Consider the following 18899-nt stretch of genomic DNA (forward strand, 5'->3'; position numbering starts at 1 on the left):
TGGAAAGATATCTTAGCAGGGATGACAAAAGAAACAGCAATGGCAAGTGTTTCTGGACATAATACAGAAGATGCAGGATCAGTTCTTTCCAAAGAAGAAGAAAAGTTCCAAGGGGAGTAAGGGACGACCGTGGATGATAAGGAAAGTCAAGGACAGTATGAAAATAAAAGAGAGGAAGTATGAAGAGGAAAGAAAAATAGTTAAGGCCAAAGTTGGGCCGTTGAAGACAGAAACGTGTGAAATTAGTATGGGGAACAAGGAAATGGCAGATGAGCTGAACACATACTTTGGATATGTCTTCAGTAGGGAAGACACAAACAATCTCCCAAATGTAATAGTGGCCAGAGGACCTAGGGTAACAGAGGAACTGAAGGAAATTCGCATCAGGCACAAAATGGAGTTGGGTAAACTGATGGGACTGAAGGTTGATAAATCTCCAGGGCCTGATGGTCTACATCCCAGGGTACTTAAGGAGGTGGCTCTAGAAATCATGGACGCATTCGTAATCATTTTCCAATGCTCTATTGATTCAGGATCAGTTCCTGCGTATTGGAGGGCAGCTAATGTTATCCCACTTTTTAAGAAAGGAGGGAGAGAGAAAACAGGCAATTATAGACCAGTTAGTCTGATATCTGGGGAAGATGCCGGAATCAATTATAAAAGATGTAATAGCGGCATATTTGGATAGCAGTGGCAGGATAGGTCCGAGTCAGCATGGATTTACGAAGGGGAAATCATGCTTGACTAATCTGGAATTTTTTTGAGAATGTAACTATGAAAATGGACATGGGAAAGCCAGTGGATGTAGTGTATCTGGACTATCAGAAAACTTTTGATATGATCCTACATAGGAGGTTAGTGTGTAAAATTAGAGCAAATGGTATTGGGGGTAGGGTACTGACATGGATAGAAAATTGGTTGACAGACAGGAAACAAAGAATAGGGATTAATGGGTCCTTTTCAGAATGGCAGGCGGTCACTAGTGGGGTTCCCCAAGGCTCGGTGTTGGAACCGCAGCTATTTACAATATACATTAATGATGTAGATGAAGGGATTAAAAGTAACATTAGTAAATTTGCAAATGACACAAAACTGGGTGGCAGTGTGAAATGTGAGGAGGATGTTATGAGAATGCAGTGTGACTTGGACAGGTTGGGTGAGTGGGCAGATGCATGGCAGATGCAGATCAATGTGGATAAATGTGGGTTATCCATTTTGGTAGCAAGAACAGGAAGACAGATTACTATCTGAATGGTGTCAAGTTAGGAAAAGGGGAAGTACAACGAGATCTAGGTGTCCATGTTCATCAGTCACTGAAAGTAAGCAAGCAGGTACAGCAGGCAGTGAAGAAAGCTAATCACATGCTGGCCTTCATTACAAGGGGAATTGAGTATAGGAGCGAAGAAGCCCTTCTGCAGTTGGACAGGGACCTGGTGAGACCACACCCGGAATATTGTGTACAGTTTTGGTCTCCAAATTTGAGGAAGGACATTCTAGCTATTGAGGGAGTGCCGCATAAGTTCACGAGGTTAATTCCCAGGAAGGAGGGATTGTCATATGTTGAAAGATTGCAGCGAATGGTGTTGTATGCAGTGGAATTTAGAAGAATGAGAGGGGATCTGATTGAAACAAAATAAGACTACTAAGGGATTGGACACGCTAGAGGAAGAAAACATATTCCAGAACCATAGGCCAGAGTTTAAAAAAAAAGGGTAAACAATTTAGAACGGTGTTGAGGAAAAACTCTTTCACACAGAGGGTTGTGGTTCTGTGGAATGGTCTGCCTCAGAAGGCAGTGCAGGCCAATTCTCCAGGATTATTTCAAAAAAGAGTTAGGTAGAGCTCTTAAAGATAGCGGAGTGAATGGACATGGGGAGAAGGCAGGAAAAGGGTACAGATTGTGGATGATCAGCCAAGATCACAGTGGTTGGTGGTGCTGGCTCAAAGGGCTGAATGACCTACTCCTGCTCCTATTGTCTATGGTCTATGGTCTATAGTAACCCATGGTAAGTATAAATATAAAGAACACAACACTGAGGAGAAATGTTTTTGGAGGAAGCGAGCGATGAGGCCACATGACTACAACTCCCGGAAGGCGTTGCTGATGACACAAAAGTTGGGGGTGCTGTGGAGAGTCTGGAGGGTTGACAGAGATTACAGCTGGAAATAGATAGGATGCAGAACTGGACTGAGAACTTGGCAGATGGAGTTTAACCCAGGTACGTGTAATATGGTTCAGTTCGGCAGGTCAAATTTGAACACAGAATATAACATTAATGGTAAGACCTTTGGCAATGTGGAGGGTCCGAGAGTTCTTGGGGTCCGTGTCCACACACCATTCAAAGCTGTTGCGCAGATTGGCAGTATTGTGAAGAAGGCGTCTGTTAGGATGGCCTTCGTCAACCGTGGGACAGAGTTCAAGAGCTGCGAGGTAATGTTGAAGCTATATAAGACCTTAGCTAGGCCCCGTTTGGAATACTGTGCTGAATTCTGGTCACATCACTACAGGAAGGATATGGATACCATAGAGAGAGTGCAGACGAGATTTACAAAGATCTTGCCTGGGTGGAAAGCATACCTTTCGAGAGTAGTTTGAGTGAACTTGGTATTTTCTCCTTGGAGCGATGGTGAATGCGAGGTGACCTGATGGAGATGTATAAGAGGATGAGAGGCTTTGACCATGTGGATAGCCAGGATTGAAATGAACACGAAGGGGCATAATTTTAAGGTGGGTGGATATTGATATGGAGGGGATATCAGGGGTACGTTTTTCACACAGAGAGTGGTGGATGCATGCGCTGTACTGCCGGCAGATGTGGTGGAGGCAGATACAATAGGATATTTTAAGGGAATCTTTGATAGGTACATGGAGCTTAGAAATTTAGAGGTCTATACGGTAGGGAAATCTTTGGCAGTTTCTGGAGTAGTTTACATGATTGATACAACATTGTGGCTGAAGGGCCTGTAATGTGCTGTATGTTCTATGTCAAAGGTGGGCAGATGGGATTAGTTTAAATGGATACCTGGACGACATGGAAAGGTTCGGCCGAAGGGCCTGTGTCAATGCTGTAAGGAAGGGGTTCTGTCCCAAACATCGACCCTATTCCCCTCAGTAGATGCTTCCTGACATGCCAAACTTCTTGAAAAGTATTTCTTAGCATTTTATACACAGGATGTTTTCTGCTGGAAGACGGCAGAGGCGATTCAACATGATTGCAGGGGCTTGTGTCCATGACACCTCAAATCGTAGCAGGATGGCCATTCAGCCCATCGAATTTTCCGCCTTTCCATCATGGCTGATCCCGGAGCCCACTCAACCCCATACACCTGCCTTCTCACCGTATCCTTTGATACCCTGCCTGATCAGGATACGACCAATTTCCGCCTTAAATATGCCCACACACTTGGCCTCTACTGCAGTCTGTGGCATAACATTCCACAGATCCAATACTCTCTGGCTAATAAAAAAAAAAACCGCCTTACCTCTGTTTGAAAAGGTGACCACTCATCTTTGTTGATGTGCCCTATCACCACCATCGGAAAAATCCTCTTTACATCCACCTAATCTGTTTTTTTTTCAAATATTAGGTAGGGTTTTCTGAGATCCCCTCCCCCGACATTCTTCTGAATTCTAGTGAAGACAGGACTAAAGCTACAAAATGTTCCTTATATCTTACCCCTTCATTCCTGATATCGTCCTTGTGAATCTCCTCTGCACTCGCTCCAATGACAACACTTCCTGTCTGAGATATAGGGCCAAACACTGTTGACAATACTCCAAGTGCGGCCTGACTAGTGTCTTATAAAGGCTCAGCGTTATCCCCTTACTGTTACATTCAAGGGACAAGATTGGACTGTGTTGATCTACAGAGGGATCTTGGAATCCGAGTTCATAACTTCCCGATAGTGGTTCCAATGTCAGGCAGTTATGTTGCAATTGTATAAATCTCTAGTTTAACCACATGTGGAGAATTGCATTCTAATGCAGGAATAATGCGGAGGTTTTGGATGGTGAGTGGAAGAGGCTTAAGAGGATGCTGTGAGACTGGACAATCTCGGGGAATTTTCACTAGACCGGCAGAGGCTGAGGGAGGTCTGACAGAAGTTTTAGGAAAATGAGAGCCACTAACAGAGTGGATAGCCAGTATTTTTTTTTTTCTCTCTAAGGATGAAATGTCTGATACTAGCGGGCTTGCACTTCAGGAGAAAGGGGTAACTTTACCTAATTGGTCCTCTTTGCACCATTTAAGCATTTTTGTAATTTAATGTAGTTTTGTATATTTTCTCTGCACAGCTACCTTTAAAAACAACTTAACAATGTTGTTAAAAAATTGACTCAGAATGTTTAAAGGAGATTTGCATTGCAAGTTTTGTTTATCATACCCATAGTGATGGGTGTCTGGAATGAAAGCCAAGGCAGGTGATGGAGGCAGATGCGATAGAGGCTATTAGATACCACTTGAACGTGAGGAAAAGGGACGGATGTGAACCTTGTGTATGCAGAAGGGACTGGTTAGTAAGGCATGGAATGACCAATTCAATTGTTTCAGGACCACACAGTGAACAGAAGGGCCTGTTCAAGGACTAGTTAAGAAAGTAGAGCAGGTAAACTTGATAAAGAGAGCAGACTGGTGTCAACAGAGACACTTTGATGCTGGATAAAATGAATTTTGTGATGTTTATAACGTATGTGGTAAATTGTCCTGATCAGACATCTCGTCGTACTGAGGAAATTCAAATGATCGTGAAAGCTGCAGAAAGGTATCTTGTTGTATCTGGTGTTATGTTGAAAGATGTAAATGAAGCTTTGATAGGTGGGGTATCTGTATCCCAGTCTACCTTATGAAGATACATAATGGGATTAAAATATTATAGTGGAATGCAAGAAAACTGCTTTCTCGTGGTCAGGGCTTTAAGAACTTTATATCTGATTTGTCGGATTCTCCTGATGTGATATGCATTCAGGAAACCTGGTTATTTACACATTTTAAGTTTTCCTGTGCAGGATCACATTGTTGTTAGGCTTGACAGGTTAGTTAGTAGAGGGATGGTGTTGCAGTTTTATAAAGAAGGTGGCAGGCTCTAGAGTTGTGATTGTGAATGAAACTAATGAGGAACTTGTCGAAGTATTCGATTCAACAGAAAGGTGTATAAAAGTGGTTAATATTTGAAATCCTTGTGGAAGACTTTCTATTGATTTCTGAGAAAGTATATGTAGTTCTCGCTCACTAAGTTTTGTGTGGTGTGGGGATTTTAACGCACATAGTTCACTGTGGAGTTGTTTGCGGAATGATTGTAATAGTTTGATTGAAAAAGAGTTTTTGAACTTGTGTGCCTCAATGGATACGAGATTTACTGTTCATACTAGTTCTGGACTGCTGCAGAATGTTGACAAAGATGTGCATTTTTTCCATCAAATGTTATGTCACGTTATTCGGCAAACTGTGTTGGAAGTGATTCCCATTACAAACGGAATTAATAGGAAAACGCCTGTACCATGGTGGACTGAGGAGTTTGCAGAGGCAATTAGGGAGAGAAATAAGGAGTTCAGGAAAGTGAAGAAGTACCAGTCCCTGAGTGACCTGATTACTCATAAAATGGCACAGGCTGCGGTGAAGATTGCTTATTGGGATTATTAGGATCATATTGGGATTAATATTGGAAGGGATTTGCAGGTCAGACATCTCCAGGAAAGAATGGCATATGTCATTTTATGTTCAGAGATATGACTGACAATTCTCTTGAGATAATATTACATTTTCTAAATTGTATTTGGAGGTTTGTACATCTTCTGTCCTCATATAAAATGGCTGTAGTGGTGCCTATTCTAAAACTTGGGAGTTCCCCATCTGATCCTTCTGCTTATAGACCAATATTGTTAGCGTCTCATTTATGTAAAGTTATGAACGTATGGTAAATGAACATTTGAGTTACATTTTGGAAGAAAGAGATGATTTTGCGTTTTTTCAGAGTGGATTTCAGATGGGCAGAATGACATTGGAATCTATTTTAGTTTTGGAAGATGATATTAGGAAACACAGTTAAATAGAAGTGTTGTCATAGCAATATTTTTAGATATTGAAAAGGCAGATGATACTTATGGAATGACGGCCATTGATTATATTTTGGAAATGCAATTGAGGGGGCTATTGTACATTAAAAAATGGACGTCTTGTGCAGGTACGGACGGGCAAGAATGATATTGGAAACAACAGGAATTCTGAAGATGCTGGAAATTCAAGCAACACACATGAAAGTTGCTGGTGAACGCAGCAGGCCAGGCAGACGTGCAGTCGACGTTTCAGGCCGAGACCCTTCGTCAGGACTAACTGAAGGAAGAGTTGGATTCAGTTTTATGTTTGCAAGATAATAGGAAAGCACAATTAAATGAAGATGTTGTAACATCAGTATTTCTACTATTGAAAAGGCAGATAGCATTTAGATTAGATTCAACTTTATTGTCATTTTGCCGAGTACAGATACAAAGCCAATGACTGGCAGCTTAATATTCCAGGTTTCCGATGTTTCAGATGTGATCGAGGCAGAGGATGAAAGGTGGGGGAGTAGCAATGCTTGTTAGGGAAAATATTACAGCAGTGCTCAGGCAGAACAGATTAGAAGGCTTGTCTACTGAGTCCTTATGGATGGAGCTGAGAAACAGGAAAGGTATGTTCACATTAGTGGGATTGTATTACAGACCATCCAATAGTCAACGAGAATTGGAAGAGCAAATCTGCAGTGAGATAGCAAGCAACTGCAGGAAACATAAAGTTGTGGTGGTAGGGGATTTTAATTTTCCATATATTGATTGGGACTCCCATACTGTTAGGGGTCTAGATGGTTTAGAGTTTGTAAAATGTGTTCAGGAAAGTTTTCTAAATCAATATATAGAGGGACCATCTAGAGGGGATGCAATATTGGATATCCTGTTAGGAAACGAGTTAGGACAAGTGACGGAAGTCAGTGTAGGGGAGCACTTTGTTTCCAGTGATCATAACACCATTAGTTTCAACTTGATCATGGACAAGGATAGATCTACTCCTAGGGTTGAGGTTCTGAACTGGAAGAAGGCGAAATTTGAAGAAATAAGAAAAGATCTAAAAAGCGTGGATTGGGACCGGTTGTTCTCTGACAAAGGTGTGATCGGTAGGTGGGAAGCCTTCAAAGGAGAAATTTTGAGAGTGCAGACTTTGTATGCTCCTGTCAGGATTACAGGCAAAGTCAATAGAAATAAGGAACATTGGTTCTCAAGGGATATTGCAATATTGCAACTCTGATAAAGAACAAGGTGGAGTTGTATAACATGTATAGGAAACAGGGAGTGAATCAGGTGCTTGATGAGTATAAGAAGTGCAAGAAAATACTTAAGAAAGAAATCAGGAGGGCTAGAATAAGACATGAGGTTGTCTTGGCAGTCAAAGTGAAGGATAATCCAAAGAGCTTTTCATGTATACTAAGAGCAAAAGGAGTGTAGGGGATAAAATTGGTCCTCTTGAAAATCCGAGTGGTCGGCTATGTGTGGAACCAAAGGAAATGGGGGAGATCTTATCTTGTTTGTTTGTTTTTTTTTTTTGCGTCTGTATTTACTAAGGAAACTGGCATGAAGTCTATAGAATTAAGGGAAACAAGTATTGAGATCATGGAAACTGTTCAGATTGAAAAGGAGGAGCTGCTTGCTGTCTTGAGGAAAATTAAAGTGGATAAATCCCCGGGACCTGACAGAGTGTTCCCTCGGACCTTGAAGGAGACTAGTGTTGAAATTGCAGGGGCCCTGGCAGAAATATTTAAAATGTTGCTGTCTACAGGTGAGGTGCCGGAGGATTGGAGAGTGGCTCATGTTGTTCCGTTGTTTAAAAGAGGATCGAAAAGTAATCCGGAAAATTATAGGACGGTAAGTTTTACGACTGTAGTAGGTAAGTTATTGGAGGGAGTACTAAGAGACAGAATCTACAAGCATTTGGGTAGACAGGGACTTATTAGGGAGAGTCAACATGGCTTTGTGCGTGGTAGGTCATGTTTGACCAATCTACTGGAGTTTTTCGAGGAGGTTACCAGGAAAGTGGATGAAGGGAAGGCAGTGGATATTGCCCACATGGACTTCAGTAAGGCCTTTGACAAGGTCCCGCATGAGAGGTTAGTTAGGAAAATTCAGTCGCTAGGTATACATGGAGAGGTGGTAAATTGGATTAGACATTGGATCAATGGAAGAAGCCAAAGAGCGGTAGTAGAGAATTGCTCATCGACTGGAGGCCTGTGACCAGTGGTGTGCCACAGGGATCAGTGCTGGGTCCATTGTTATTTGTCATCTATATCAATGAACTGGATGATAATGTGGTAAATTGGATCAACGAATTTGCTGATGATACAAAGATTGGAGGTCCAGTATATGTGAGGAAGGTTTTCAGAGCCTGCAGAGGGACTTGGAGCAGCTGGAAAAATGGGCTGAAAAATGGCAGATGGAGTTTAATACAGACAAGTGTGAGGTATTGCACGTTGGAAGAACAAACCAAGGTAGAATATACAGGATTAATGGTAAGGCACTGAGGAGTGCAGTAGAACAGAGGAATCTGGGATACGGATACAAAATTCCCTAAAAGTGGTTTTCACAGGTAGATAGGGTCGTAGCGCGAGCTTTTGGTACATTGGCCTTTATTAATCAAAGTATTGAATATAAGAGCTGGAATGTTATGATGAGGTAGTATAAGGCATTGGTGAGGCCGAATCTGGAGTATTGTGGTAAGTTTTGGACACCAAATTACAGGAAGGATATAAGTAATGTTAAAAGAGTGCAGAGAAGGTTTACAAGGATGTTGCCAGGACTTGAGAAACTCAGTTACAGAGAAAGGTTGAATAGGTTAGGACTTTATTCCCTGGATCGTAGAAGAATGAGGGGAGATTTGATAGAGGTATATAGAATTATGATGGGTATAGATAGAGTGAATGCAAGCAGGCTTTTTCCACTGAGGCAAGCAGAGAGAAAAAAAAAACAGAGGACATAGGTTAAGGGTGGGGGGGGGGTGTTTAAAGGGAACATTAGTGGGGGGCTTTTTCACACAGAGAGTGGTGGGAGTATGGAATGAGCTGCCAGACAAGGAGGTAAATGCAGGTTCTTTTTTTTAACATTTAAGAATAAATTGGACAGATACATGGATGGGAGGTGTATGGTGGGATATGGTCCGTGTGCAGGTCAGTGGGACTAGTCAGAAAATGGTTCGGCACAGCCAAGAAGGGCCAATAGGCCTGTTTCTGTGCTGTAGTTTTTCTATGGTTTCTATGTTTCTAAATGCGGTTAGCATGTAACCAGAAATGCAAAGAGTGCTGTTATTTACAAAATAATTGCGAATAAAAAGTAACTGCTACAGCACACAAATATAAGAGTACTGGGAAAGTATAAAATGGGTGCAATACTGCTTAGCATCGTGATGTGAGGTTCAGCAGTGTCACAGCCTCAGGGAAGAAGCTCTTCCTGTGCCCGCTGGTGCGAGGAGAGTAAAAAGTCCATGGTTAGGGTGACATGCATCCTTGATAATGCTTTCCGCCCTTCCCAGGCAGCGTTTTTCGTCGATGGTCTCAATGGTGGGCAGCTGGGTGCCGATAATCCACTGGGCAGATTTCACCACACGCTGGATTGCTTTGTGACCCGATACAGTACAATTGCCATACCACACTGAGATTCAATTGGTGGGTACGCTCTCAATAGTACAGCGGTAAAAGTCCGTCGGTGTCCTGGGAGACAGGTAAGCTTTCTTGATGCTCTGCAGGAAATAAAGGCGCTTTTGCCACTAGAACTCTGTGGATGTAAATGGGGACGTGAGTGTGGCTCCTGGCATGCCTGAAGTCCACAATGATCTCCTTGGTCTGGGTATTAAGGTTCAGATTTTTGGCTGCACACCACGTAGCCAGGGGTTAGACCTCGTCCCTGTAGGCCGTCTCGTCAACCGCTCTGATCAGGCCAACCACCGTGGTGTCGTCTGCGAACTTGATTATGGAGTTAGAACCAGCTACAGGAGTACCGTCAGATGTGAAAAGGGTGTACAGAAGAGGGCTTGATGCACAGCATCACAGCCTTGATGCACGCCGGTGTTCAGGGTGAGAGTGGAGGAGAAGAGGTAGTCTAACTTAACGGATTGAGGTCTATTAGTCAGTAAGTCCAAGGTCCAATAACAAAGGGATGAGCTGATACCAAGCTGGCCAAGTTTGGCGATCAGCTTGGAAGGGATCACAGTATTGAATGCCGAACTAAAGTCTATGAGCAGCATTCCGAAGTAAGAGTTGAGGCTGTCCAGGTCGGTAAGGGCAGAGTGAAGTACCGTGGAGATGGCGTCCTCTGTTGACCTGTTGGTGCGATAGGCAAATTGATGGGTGTCCAGGCTAGTGAGCAGACAGCAAGGAAAGACTTTTAATGAAATTATGGAAACGAGAATGGAAGGGGCGATTGTCCAACTCTTTCTGGGTTTTTTATTTGGACGTCTTGTGTCAGGTACGGGTGGGCAAGTTATTTTTTTTGGTTTCAATGAGATAAAAATTGGTACCCCACAAGGCACTTATTATTTCCTATTATGGTAAATGATATTTTCTCTGAGATAGTTTCTGGGGTGTGTAAATCACTATATATAGACGATAGAAGTTTATTGGATTAGAGGTAGAAATTTCAGTTTTGCTGTGTAGAGGATGCAATTATGATATGGTTATGAGGACACACAGTCCCCTTTTATTGTCATTTAGCAATGCATGCATTAAGAAATGATAAAAAGTTTTTTTTTTCAGAATTATATCACGAGAACACATGACAAACCGACCTAAATCACATAATTATAACATATAGTTACAATAGTGCAAAGTAATACCGTAATTTGATTAGAACAGACCATGGCACAGTAAAAGTCTCAGAGTCTGTGGGAAGTCCCATCATCTCACGCAGACGGTAAACCTCCAGCGCCGCCAACTTGCTGATGCAGCATCCCGGAAGCATCTGCCCACAGTCCGACTCCGAGTCCGTCCGAAAAACTCCGAGCCTTCGACCACCTATTCGACACTGAGCACCGAACACCATCTCTGCAAAACGCTTCGACCCCGGCCCCAGCAACAGCCGATATACAAAGGCGAGGATTTGGGACTTCGTCTCCGGTCATTCTCGATCGCACAGTAGCAGCGGCAACGAAGCAAGCATTTCAGAAGTTGCTCGATATGTTCCTCTGCGCTTCTCACGGCTGTCCCCATCAAATCCGGATTGTGCACGGCACCCCTAGTTACACATATCGATATCCATTCGGAACGGCCGCGCGCGCTGCGTCGTGCTGCCATCTCTCGTCCTCCCTCCCAATTAACAAGTATTAAGCAAATAGATGGGATTTAAGCTTTCAGTAGTTAAAAGACAAGTTATGTGTTTTACAAACAAGACTCATAGATCTGCACTTGATTTGATATTATATGGTCAAACTCCTGAACAGGTGTCACTGGTAAGATTTCCAAGCACGTGAATTGTTGATAAGCTGACTCGGAAACACCATATCAGTAAACTAATTGATAAATATAAAGGGACGTTAAATATTCACAGGTGTCTCTGTGGATATTGGGGGCTGCTACACGAAATTCGGGTGCCCATTTTTATTTGCTTAATTGTATCTGTCCTTGATTATGTTTGTGTGGCTTATAGACCAGCTTCACCTTCAACTTTAAAATGTTTGGATGTGATACAATCACTCACAGGCTTTAAGATTGTTTTGTGGTGCAGTACGGTCGTCTCCTGCTTCAGCTTTACTGGTTGAATTTGTGGCGGTTGGATTTAATGTTAACATACTGGTTTAATTTGAGTGGGAAGAAATGTTTCTGGTTTTGAGTGGCTGGGTTCTTATCAAGTTTGGAATATGGGTTCGTTGAATTATGCAAAGTGTCCCATAGTGCTGTTCTCGGTAACCCCACCTTGTTTCTTTCAGTACTTTTAGATGATTTTAGGATACAGGATTTAATGAAGTCTAAGGATTCTGTTATGCCTCAGAATCTGTTGGTTCAGTATATATTAAGGAAGTAATATTGTGATTTGTTAATCATTTTTACAGAAAGATCAAAGTATAATTTAGCTGGGAAGGAAGCTGTCTGCTTTAGGGACTTCTGATGAGTGAGAGAAGTGAATAGGTTCATGGCCAAGATGAGGCGATCAGGGCCATGGATTTTAAAGTTGTTAAAGATCATTTTCACACACACACACACACACACACACACACACACACACACACACACACACACGTACACAGATAGACACATTCCCTTCATATTCCCATTGCCCTTCACCCCGTTTCTCAAAATTTGCTCGTTCCTCCTCTTTGCCTCAAACTGTCCCCACTGCAAGCGAGCTAAACTGACTCCGGATGATGGTGCCTGGGCATGTCCACCGGACTAAATGTGTCCGTGCATCATCCCTGAAGAAGATGGCAGAGGTTGTCATCCAATATCGATTAAAATTGATACCTGTACCCGGCTGGAAGCCCGGGAAGAGTTTATTAGCCTATTGATTAAGTTTATTACTACCTTGTGAACAGTATTTCTATCTTATTATCAAATTAATAGAGTTAGGAAGCACCATCTTTTATTTCCTTGCCTTACAGTTCTAAGCATTAGCATCCTTTCTCAGTTCTGTGTTTGGTTTCCTTAGTATTTCCGTGCATGTCCTTTAAGATAAGCATTTTAAGGCATTCATTAGTCTTGCGAGACCACTGATTTGCGCCTGGAAAGTATTCACTCTCAAGGGCGCAGGCCTGGGCAAGGTTGTATGGAAGACTGACAGTTGCCTGTGCTGCAAGTCTCCCCTTTCCATGACAGCGATGTTGTCCAAGGGAAGGGTATTAGGATCCATACAGCTTTGCACCAGTGTCATTGCAGAACACTGTGTGATTAACTGCGTTGCTCAAAGACACAGCAGGCTGCCTCGGCTGGGGTTCGAACTCAGTACCTTCAGATCGCTAGTCGAACGCCTTAACCACTTGGCCATCTGCCCACACTAAAATTAGATAAAATCTTGGAATTAAGGTTACAGATTAAATTTGACTCCCGGTAGAACAGTAAGAATCAGAAATCAAAGAGAGATCCAGCAGGAGAAGAAATCAATCATGATGGAACAGCAGAGCAGATTCGATGAACCGAATAGCCTAATCCTATGTAATATGGTCTTTTGTTCGAGCAGCTTGACCAGCTACTTTAAGGGATCTCTGATCATAGACTAGAATTGAATTGAAAACACACGTGGACTAAGATGTTAATTGTCCTGTGCTATCACCAGTGGGATCATCAGTTGATCTGCCACATGTCTTCAGGAGTTTAGGCCCGCTAATAACCAAGACTCCGTCGAGGTGGTGGGCCAGCAGTGCTAAAGCACAACCTCCCGTAATATATAGGAACAGAATTCGGCCATTCGGCTTGTGACAAAGAGCATTCGGTAAACACATCCCTTACACACTTGCAGTTCTGCTGTCGTTCGGCTAAATGTACACAATTCAATGTCTTCATAAAAGGGTTTTGAACAAATTGGATATGCTCAGGTTTGCTTTGTGGTGCGTTTCCCAACATACACGGTGGAATACTCAACGTCTCTGTTGATAAGGATGTGGAAATATGTACTGGATACAGGTAGATAATTTTGTTTATACAAGAGCTCTTGCATAAAGGTGAGAAGCGATTTCAGCCATTTTTTTTTCGTTTAAATGCTTAACTGGAAGGTGAGATGGGGAAACTTCACTCAGGTAGCGAGAATGTGGAACGAGCTGCCAGCGCAAGTGGTGGAAACGGATTTGATTGCAACATTTAAGATTAATTTGGATAGGTACATGGATGAGAGAGGTTTGGAGAGTTACGTAACAGGTTGATGCGTCGAGGCAGCATGGTAGTACTGCACCAGTTAGATGGGCCGAATGGTCTGGTTCGTTTCTATGATTCTATGTTCACAGCGATCAGCAGCGGCCTTCTAGCAGTGGATCCCGCATTTCTGCCCTCTTACGGTGATTTTCCCCAGGTAAAGTGGATATGAACCAGTAACCAACCCGCAGCAGCGATTCAGATTTTTTTTTTAATTAGTTGTTTACTTTGTGCTTTTGCCATTTAACCATGTCGTGTGGCTCCTACATCACGATGGTGGGATATTTGCTGATGATCAGTCCCGCACCCTGAGTGTGGCCAGTGTCACAGGTAACAGCAATGGAGCTCATCATTCCAGACGCTTTTGTCCACAGCGTATCCATGGGCGACCGGTTTTGTACAGAATCCTCAAATGTTTTGACATTCAGAAGTGTAGCAATCTGCCGATGGAGAAGGAGAGTTAATGTAAAACTGGCAATTCTACGGTGAGGGATGTTTACATTCCAGCAGCCTTACCCGCTTCAAATTCAAGTTCCAGCTTATCGTAATTCAGCCGTACACCAGCATACAGCTAAAATTAAACATGCCCTAGGAAATTCCCTATGAAACCTGTGGAAAGACATCCACGTTTTTCCTATCAGGAGGAATATAGGGTTAATACTTATGGACGGGGAGAGCCTCCACAGTTTCACCCTGTCCTGTGGCCTTCTCTGTGGATTCTGCTGTTCGGCCCTCAGCCGGGTTCTGTTTAAGGATGGAATTCTGTGCCTCCCCCGCCTGGAGTGTTCTGCCCAACCCCCAACAGTCCTCGGCATTATTTTACCAAACCTGTTTGTCTGCTTCGGCTGCAAGTCCTCATAGTTACTAGGATACCGGCCTGCTGTGTTTGTTTAGTCCGCCTAAGGTATGTAAGGGGTTCGGGTTTAGAAATACGACCTTTGTGAGGCTAAATCTTAATAGTGATTATGATTCAGGACCCTCTATTTAAAGATGTGCACAGTATATTAACATTGAAAACCGTCCAACAGAGATTCATTCTTTACAAACTAAAACAACTGAAACAATTAGCACCATATTTCTGTGTCATTTTGAACGATGTTTTCCAATTTTACCGAGCCGTACAAAATCCCACAGGGACGTGAGTGTGAGTAGACGGAGATTCAGGTGCATAATTAGATACCGTGGAATCACCCTACTGTCCTAGTGATGGCGGGGACTGTCAATGATCCTCAAGTTCATTTTAAAGTATTATTGTCATTCTCCTGTATACGAGACAGCACGGTAGCGTAGTGGTTAGTACAACGCTTGACAGAACAGGGTCCATGCAGTACAGGGGTTCAGATAGGACGCTGCATGTAATGAGTTTGTATTCTCTCCCTGTGTCCCTGTGGGTTCTTCCGGTGACGAGGTCTCTCACACAGTCCAAAGGTGTACTGGTTAGTAAAGAGAGTTCCGTGACAGGTTCGAAGATACCTCCTAATCCCAAAATTTTTGGGGTACCTGGCCTTGAGAACCAAGAAACTGACCCTTCCGGCCATTTATAGACTTCGTCTCCAGAAGTTTTATTTAGATCTGCTGGTGACCCGACCAGTAGGAATACCAATCTTTAAGTTCGGCTATCCTTTGAGAGCCTCTGCTCTTGACAAGAGACCACTTGAGCAGGGAAAATGTGTCATGTTTGATGAACCCTGAGGTTCCTGATAGATTTCACCTTATCTCTTCCCCTGCGGACAATCTTATCTGATGGTATCCGTGGTTTTCATAGCATGGCCCCATTACGGTCCAATGGCAGTATCGTGTGATGACTCCCAGAGGATTACCGAGTTCCGAGACTGTGCTCCCTGTTTCCAAGACTGCCTCTGAAATTCCCAAGTTTTTGACCTATGATGATCCCAAGAAATGTCCCAAGAGTATTCGAACTATTGTCACAAAACTGAACCTGAGGAGCCCTTCTAACTTAATTGGTATTCATAAAGGTGACGAGTGTAAGACAGCTTTTAATTCCCCGGGAGGTCAGTATGAATATTTATGACTAACCATTGCACATGTGAGGTGCCCGACACTGACACACGGAGAGTGGAAACGGGTCTAGGAGGAACATGCCGGCCAACAGCAGGAAACCCTTTTTAAATGGTATTATATTTTCTGTTCTTTTACTCTTCTGGAAGGTCAGGAATACTTAGTTGGTGAGCTAAAAACTATTTGATTGTGTAAGTTCACGAGTTCTTCCATTGAGCCAAAAAAGCTACTTGTCGGTAATTACCGATTCACTCTGGGCCTCCCTAATCATTATTACAGGGGGTGAAGCTTGTAACAGCTGCTTCCGCAGTACTGCCTGCCCTGCTCTCCATCTTCATATCATCTGCAATCTTGGCCACAAAGGCATCAATTCCTTCATCCTAATGCACATAGCATAAAAAAAACGATTAGTCCCAACATTGATCCCTGGGGCACACCATTAGTCACTGGCAGTCAATCAGCAAAGGCTCCTTTCATACCGATTCTTTGCCTCTTGCTGATCAGCCAATGATCTATCCATGCCTGTATCTTTCCTGTAAGGCCATGGGCAATCATATTTCCTCGCAGCCTCATATACAGAACCTTGTCAAATGCCTTCCGAAAATGCAAGTACACAATATCCACCGATTCCCTGTGACTGCACAGGTTTTGACCGGACACATCGCTTTCCTTTAATATTCCAAAAACGTACGTGTTGGTTGGTTAATTAGACACTGCAAATTATCCCATGATTAGGCCAGGATTAAATATGGGGTTTGCTGGGTGTTGAAGCTCAAAGAGCCTGAAAGGCCGACAACATCCTACAATCAAATATAATAATCACCATTTAGAAGACCTACTGTCTTGTTTTCACACCATCAGCTTCCCCTATTTCCCCTTCTACTTCCTGTTCTCACATGGTCCACTGCCCTCTCCAATCCTTCTTCACACATTTACCCAATGACGATGTCAGATGTGGGGTGCTGGAAGGTGGACCAAATGCGAGGCACAGACACTGAAGTACAAGGAACAGGACTAGGTTATTCTTTCTTTCTTTTTAAATATTTTTATTGAATAAGTATACTAAGGGTAAACCATAAAAGGCACTAATACACCAAATGTGCTGTTATCACATCTTTGATAACTGACTCCAGCAGTTTCCCCACCACCGACGTTAGGCTAACCGGTCTATAATTCCCCGGTTTCTCTCTCCCTTCTTTTTTAAAAAGTGGGGTTACATTAGCTTCCCTCCAATCCTCAGAAACTAGTCCAGAATCTAACGAGTTTTGAAAAATTATCACTAATGCATCCACTATTTCTTGGGCTACTTCCTTAAGCACTCTGGGATGCAGACTATCTGGCCCTGGGGATTTATCTGCCTTTAATCCCTTCAATTTATCTAACACCACTTCCCTACTAACATGTATTTCGCTCAGTTCCTCCATCTCACTGGACCCTCTGTCCCTACTATTTCTGGAAGATTATTTATGTCCTCCTTAGTGAAGACAGAACCAAAGTAATTATTCAATTGGTCTGCCATGTCCTTGCTCCCCATAATCAATTCACCTGTTTCTGTCTGTAGGAGACCTACATTTGTCTTTACCAGTCTTTTCCTTTTTACTTATCTATAAAAGCTTTTACAGTCAGTTTTTATGTTCCCTGCCAGTTTTCTCTCATAATCTTTTTTCCCATTCCTAATTAAGTCCTTTGTCCTCTTCTGCTGAACTCTGATTTTCTCCCAGTCCTCAGGTGAGCCACTTTTTTCTGGCTAATTTGTATGCTTCTTCTTTGGAATTGATACTATCCCGAATTTCTCTTGTCAGCCACGGGTGCACTACCTTCCTTGATGTATTCTTTTGCCAAACTGGGATGAACAATTGTTGTAGTTCATCCATGCAATCTTTAAATGCTTGCCATTGCATATCCACCGTCAATCTTTTAAGTGTCATTTGCCAGTCTATCTTAACTAATTCACTTCTCATACCTTCAAAGTTACCCCTCTTTAAGTTCAGAATCTTTGTTTCTGAATTAACTATGTCACTCTCCATCTTAATGAAAAATTCCACCATATTATGGTCACTCTTACCCAAGGGGCCTCTCACGACAAGATTGCAAATTAACCCTTCCTCATTGCTCAAAACCCAGTCTAGAATAGCCTGCTCTCTAGTTGGTTCCTCGACATGTTGGTTCAAAAAACCATCCCGCATACATTCCAAGAAATCCTCTTCCTCAGCACATTTACCAATTTGGTTCACCCAATCTACATGTAGATTGAAATCACCCATTATAACTGCTGTTCCTTTATTGCACACATTTCTAATTTCCTGTTTAATGCCATCTCCGACCTCACTACTACTGTTAGGTGGCCTGTACACAACTCCCACCAGCAAATGTTTGTAAGATTACAGAGCCACAGATAAAATAGACAATTGGTTTTGTTGTCCCAGGAGTGAAATATCATAAACTAAGAAAGTGGTTAATTAGAAAGGAGTGGTGCCAGGCAAGTTTTTATTGGCATATTGTGCTGGGTGCATGCAATGCGCTTCCAGGGGTAATAATCGAGGCAAGTACAACAGAGAGGATTAGGAAGCACATGATTGTGCAGACAATGGACAAGTGGCGACTTTCAGTCCGCCAACTAAGCTTTCCTGACCTATGAAGAGTCAAAGAACATAAAATATAATACCAGTGGAAAAGGAGTTTCTGCTGTTGGACGCATGTTCCTCGCCATCCCGTTTCCAATCTCCACGTGTCCGTCGGGCACATCATATCTGCGATATTTAGTGTCCTACAGAGTTACCCCGCCCGCACACATGAAGCATCGCTTTTATTCATTTCTTACCAATTCAAATATTGCATTTCAGTGTTATGGCTGTAGGTTGTGGAGGGATGTCCCGCACGGCACGCATTTGTTCAGGGTCCATAACAAGATTTCCTTGGGACATGATACATCCCAACTGGAGACGTGAAACACAATCTTCTCTAACTTCACAAACAGGCGATTCCTCAGAGGCACTGGAGAATTGGACTTACATGTGTTACATGCTCCCCGC

At 42.8% G+C, this 18899-nt stretch overlaps 1 protein-coding gene across 1 annotated transcript in view; it reads left to right on the top strand.

Annotated features, from left to right (window-relative positions):
* Nucleotides 1–18899, top strand: part of LOC134339559 (uncharacterized) — a 72223-nt gene that overhangs the window by 20451 nt on the left and 32873 nt on the right. Inside the window, exon 8 of the mRNA XM_063036185.1 lies at nucleotides 15614–15860. Within this exon, the coding sequence (XP_062892255.1) occupies nucleotides 15614–15860 (247 nt within the window). The remainder of the gene's footprint in view (nucleotides 1–15613; nucleotides 15861–18899) is intronic.

Source organism: Mobula hypostoma, chromosome 30 (assembly GCF_963921235.1).
Source record: "Mobula hypostoma chromosome 30, sMobHyp1.1, whole genome shotgun sequence".
Lineage (NCBI taxonomy): Eukaryota > Metazoa > Chordata > Chondrichthyes > Myliobatiformes > Myliobatidae > Mobula > Mobula hypostoma.